Source organism: Sycon ciliatum, chromosome 11 (assembly GCF_964019385.1).
Source record: "Sycon ciliatum chromosome 11, ocSycCili1.1, whole genome shotgun sequence".
In the NCBI taxonomy this organism is placed as follows: Eukaryota; Metazoa; Porifera; class Calcarea; order Leucosolenida; family Sycettidae; genus Sycon; species Sycon ciliatum.
In genome coordinates, this window is record NC_088653.1 from 12,493,393 (window position 1) to 12,498,834 (window position 5,442).

The following is a 5,442-nucleotide window of genomic DNA, read 5'->3' on the forward strand; positions in this document are numbered from 1 at the left end:
GGGGGGGGGGGGATTGCGGTGCGTGAGTGTGGATGGGGGGGGGGGGATTGCGGTGCGTGAGTGTATTTGTGTGCGTATGTGTGGATGGAGGGGGGGGGGGGGGAGGGGGGGATTGAGGTGCGTGAGTAATTTTGTGTGTGTGGATGGGGGGGGGGATTGTGGTGCGTGAGTGTGGATGGGGGGGGGGGGGATTGTGGTGCGTGAGTGTATTTGTGCGCGTGTGTGTGTGGATGGAGGGGGGGGGGGAGGGGGGGATTGAGGTGCGTGAGTGTATTTGTGTGCGTGGATGGAGGGCGGGGGGGGGGGGGGGGATTGCGGTGCGTGATTGTATTTGTGTGCGTGTGGGTGGATGGAAGGGGGGGGGGGGATTGCGGTGCGTGAGTGTATTTGTGTGCGTGTGTGTGGATGGAGGGGGGGGGGTGCATAGGTCTATAGTAAAACCTGTCAAGGCGACCACTCGGATAAGACGACCACCTACCCTATCCGACCAAGGGATGCTATTAATTTTCCAGTCAACCCTGGATAAGGCGATCACCTGGTAACAGAGACCACGTTGAAGGTCTCTAAAGCGGTCGTCTTAGACAGGTTTCACTGTACTTATACAATGTGTGTGTGTGTGTGGGGGGGGGGGGGAGTGCATGGGTCTATGTTTGCGTTTGGGTGGGTGAGTGCATGCGTCTATTACGATTGTGTAATTGTGGGTGTGCACGGGTCTACATGTGTGTAGTGTCATGTGACTAGATGCATGTAGCCCATGCATACTTGCATTCCGATATTATCATTCCCATCATCATGATCCACTTACATGATCTAGCATTCCATTCCTCCTTCCCACTTTAGCCAGTATGTATATATCTAGTAGATTGCATGTGTTCTAGGTTCTTTGTCTTATCGGAGTACAACAGTTAGCACTAATGTCTTGGCTCTCTGGTTGGTCTGGTTAGACTAAAGTACGAAACACTACATGGTGGCAGCGGTCCAGAAGCCATGTCTTCTTCGGACCCCAGCTCGGTTCAACCCGCTTCCCGCGGATCTTCCCCCGCCGGTGGCGGAGGCAGCAATGGTGGTTCAGGTAGCTCCTCCGGTGGAGCGCCTTCTACGTCTTCTTCGGCGCCCGAGCCCGCCCAGGTTTCTCTTCCGGGGATGGTTCACCTCTCACAGGTGTCCCCTCCATCATCATTCAATTTCCAGGCTGCAGATCAGTGGGACCGCTGGCTGCGTCGTTTTAACCGCTATCGTCAGGCGTCTGGTCTTCACACCCAACCGGAGTCGGTCCAGGTGAACTCCCTCCTCTACACGATGGGCGAGCAAGCTGACGACCTACTGGACAGTTTCCATCTACCTGAGGATGACGTGAGTAAATTTACCACAGTCACTGAGCGTTTCACTGCCCACTTCGGCAAGAAGAGAAATTATGTGTACGAACGTGCATGTTTCCATCAGCGCACCCAACAGCCCACGGAGTCACTAGATGCATTCGTAAACGATCTCTACCGCTTGGCAGACAGGTGCAACTTCAAGGCCATGCACGATGAGATGCTCCGGGACCGGTTGATCGCAGGGTTAGCAGATGCACGTCTTTCTGAACGCCTGCAAATGGATTCGGATATGACGCTGGAGAAGGCGCTGGCTCACGCTCGCCAAAGCGCTGCCATCAAGGAGCAACAAACGACGGTACGTGCAGCAGCTGATCAGTCGTTGTTTGCTGTCCGCCAGGATCAGGGGCGGCTGCGTTCTAGTCGCGATCGTCCTCCGCTGCGTGATGCTCCCAGCTCCTCGCGCCACTCGACTCCATCATCTGATTCTTGTCCTTGGTGCGGATACGAGTCACATCCCCGCGCACGATGTCCTGCAAGTCGTGTAACCTGCAAAGGGTGTGGCAAGACAGGCCACTTTCAACGAGTGTGCCGCTCTTCGCCACCATCTGGTTCCTCCGGTTCTTCTGCACGACAGGGCACTCATCAGTCCCCGCGGGGCACAGGTGTCCATTCTCTCTCCAGCCACAGTGATTCCTCTAGCTCGGCAGTGAGTTCTGCTGACGCATTTCTGGGCACCCTGACCCACGGCACAGGCTGGAATCTCCCTATGCTTCTGCACGGCAAGGCCATAACTATGAAGGTCGACACGGGTGCAGATGTCACTGCTATACCAGCTACAGTGTTCACGTCCCTGGACTTGCCTATCTCGCTCGCCCCATCGAACCGTACTCTCCGGGGCCCAGACAACACAAGCCTCAATGTTTGTGGCCGGTTTACAGCTGACCTGCGCACAGCTCACTCATCTCAGTCTCACTCCGTGCCCACCCAGGTGTACGTGGTCCGCGACCTCAAGCTTCCACTGCTCGGACGTCCAGCCATTGAGGCACTCGGCATCCTGCCTGCTCCTGCTAACGTCCTGGAGACCACCTCTACCTCTGGTGACTCAGCTTCAGACTCTCGCTCTCCTGTTGCCGCTGAGTTTCCTGACCTGTTCTCGGGCCTAGGTACCTTCGGTCCTCTCCACACCATTCAACTTCGCGATGAGGCTCCTCCATACTCGCTCTCCACTCCTCAGCGAGTTGCTCTGCCCATGGAGCCGAAGGTTATTGAAGCCCTCCGTCGCATGGAAGCCGCTGGCGTCATTCGCCCAGTGTCCGAACCGACCGATTGGTGTGCCGGCATGGTCGTTGTTCCAAAACCAAACGGCAGCGTGCGCATCTGCGGTGACTTCACACGGCTCAACAAAGCCGTCAAGCGCGAACGGCACATTCTCCCTACCACGGACCATCTCCTCGCTCGCCTCGGTGATGCCAAGGTATTCTCCAAGCTGGACGCTAACAGCGGGTTTCACCAAATTCCGTTGGCGCCGGAGTCGCAGCTACTAACCACCTTCATCACGCCCATCGGCAGATTCTGCTACACGCGGCTCCCCTTTGGCATCTCCTCGGCACCCGAGTATTTTCAGAAACAGATGTCAGATCTGCTCAGCGACCTCCCTGGCAACATCTGCATGATGGACGACGTCCTCACATTCGGCTCCACCCTCGAGGAGGAGGTCGACAACCTTCGACCAGCTCTGGCCCGTCTTCAATCCGCCGGTGTCACGCTCAACAGCGAGAAGTGTCAATTTCATGCCACCTCGATCAAGTTCCTGGGCCACGTGATTGATGGCTGTGGCATCCGTCCAGATCCAGACAAGATCCACGCAATCCAGGAGCTCTCTCCCTGCTCCGATGTCCATTCCGTCCGGCGTCTGCTCGGCATGGCCAACCACCTAGGCAAGTTCATTCCGGACTTGGCCTCCATCACGCAACCTCTCAGGTCTCTCCTCGTCAAAGGCACCCCGTGGCAGTGGGGTGCTGAGCAGTGTGCCGCGTTCGACCGCATCAAGACGTCACTGAGTAACGAGCCCGTCCTGGCCAAGTACTCTCCCAACTACCACACCACAGTATCTGCTGATGCATCTTCCTTTGGCCTGGGTGCAGTGCTTCTACAACGCCAGCCCGACGCGTCCGTCCGTCCTGTAGCTTATTTGTCTCGCTCTCTCACACCAGCGGAAACACGCTATTCGCAAATCGAGAAGGAGGCTCTGGCTGCAACGTGGGCCTGCGACCGGCTCTCACACTACCTCCTCGGCATGCCATTCACCATTGAGACGGACCACAAGCCACTCATCCCTCTGCTAGGTACCCGTGCTCTTGACGACCTCCCTCCGCGGGTCCTCCGGTTTCGTCTACGGCTACTTCGATTCGATTACAGTATTATCCACACTCCTGGCAAACAACTCGCAATTGCCGACGCTCTGTCTCGAGCTCCTCTGCGCAGCACAGATGCCGACGCCACTGCCACACTGGAGGCTGAGACCGCTGCTATGGTGTCGTACGTCACTGAGGCTCTGCCTGCCACTGCGCAACGCCTGGAAGAGGTTTCAGCATGGCAAAGCGACGACGATAGCTGTGCTCACATCATCGAGTACCTGCAGCACGGCTGGCCTGCTCCTAGCGATGCTCCTCCCGTAGTGCAGTTTCTTATAGAGCACAGCGCACATTTCAGCCTCACGGACGACGGCTTGATTCTGTATGATCAGCGTCTCTACATACCTCCCGCTCACCAGCAAGAAATCCTGGCTCGCCTTCACCAGGGTCATCAAGGCATCACCAAGTGCCGACGCCTGGCTCGCACTTCCGTATGGTGGCCATCGCTCTCGTCGGACATAGCTACTCTTGTCCAAACATGTGAAGAATGCAGTCGACACCGCTCTCAGCCACCCGAGCCTCTTCTCTCAACTCCACTCCCAGAGTTTCCTTGGCAACATCTGGCCGCAGACTTCTTCACCATCGACGGTCGCAACCACCTCCTCGTCATCGACTACTACTCTCGGTTCATCGAGGTCCTCGACATGCCCTCGCTCTCCACAGCTCGTACAGTCAGCCATTTCAAGTCACTGTTCGCTCGCCATGGCATCCCTGACTCTCTAACGACCGACAACGGACCGCAATTCACCAGTGCTGAATTTGCCCAGTTTGCATCCACCTATGGCTTCCGCCACGTCACCAGTAGCCCTCTCTATCCGCAAGCCAATGGCATGGCCGAGCGTGCTGTTCGCACGGTCAAAAGTCTGTTCCGTCAGGGCACTGATTGGCACCTCGCACTACTCGCGTACCGCAACACTCCCTTGGAGAATGGTAAGAGTCCAGCCCAGCTTCTGATGAACCGCCAGCTGCAGTCACTCTTACCTCTCTCTCCAACACAGCGACAGTCGCATCCAGTCGATCAGAGCGACCTGCGTGCCGCGGATCAGCGCTTAAAGGATCGCCAAAGCACCAACCATGCCAGTCGCCATGCAGCCCGGACACTGCCGTCTCTGTGTCCACAACAGCCTGTATATCTACCTGATCGTGAAGAGTCTGGCCACGTGATGAGCCAACCAGCCTTGCGCTCCTACATCGTAGCAACCCCATCGGGCCAGTTCAGACGCAACCGGCGGCATATTGTCCCAATGCCAACGCCGCAACAGTTGCCGCCTGCTGGTCACTCTGCCGCTACTACCGATCCTGATCCCCCAGCCAGTCAACCTTCTACTCCGCCGTGTCCTGCAGTTCCCAACTTGCCATCGACCCCTCCAGCTCAAGACCAGCCTGATAAGTATGTCACGGCTCGCGGCCGTGTCGTTCACGCTCCCGATCGCTTCTAACTTTGGTCTCTCCAAACAAAATACTCCACTCTTCTGTCTCTCCCTCTCTTGCTCGTTCTCTTTTCTAATGGCTTGCATGTGCCTGTGTGTCCTCTGTACACCCTTAGGTCTTTTCTTTGTAAGAGGAGAGGATATACATGTACAATGCACTATACTAGAATACTCCCTCGGACAGACTAGTGCTTTTAGAACTCTGTAATGGATCCCTTCTGCAACGGTCTTATTGTTTTCATTTTCAAATTCGTCCAGTTAGGTATCTTCTCCATCTTC

At 56.4% G+C, this 5,442-nt stretch overlaps 1 protein-coding gene across 1 annotated transcript; it reads left to right on the plus strand.

Moving 5' to 3' along the window:
* Positions 1-987: 987 nt before the first annotated feature.
* LOC135827100 (uncharacterized protein K02A2.6-like) lies at positions 988-5,172 on the plus strand. Its single transcript, XM_065339622.1, has one exon. The coding sequence runs from the start codon at positions 988-990 to the stop codon at positions 5,170-5,172; it is 4,185 nt and encodes a 1,394-aa protein (XP_065195694.1).
* Positions 5,173-5,442: the final 270 nt, after the last annotated feature.

Coding starts and splice junctions, on each gene's coding strand:
- LOC135827100 (XM_065339622.1), top strand. CDS start 988: ATGTCTTCTTCGGACCCCAGCTCGGTTCAACCCGCTTCCCGCGGATCT.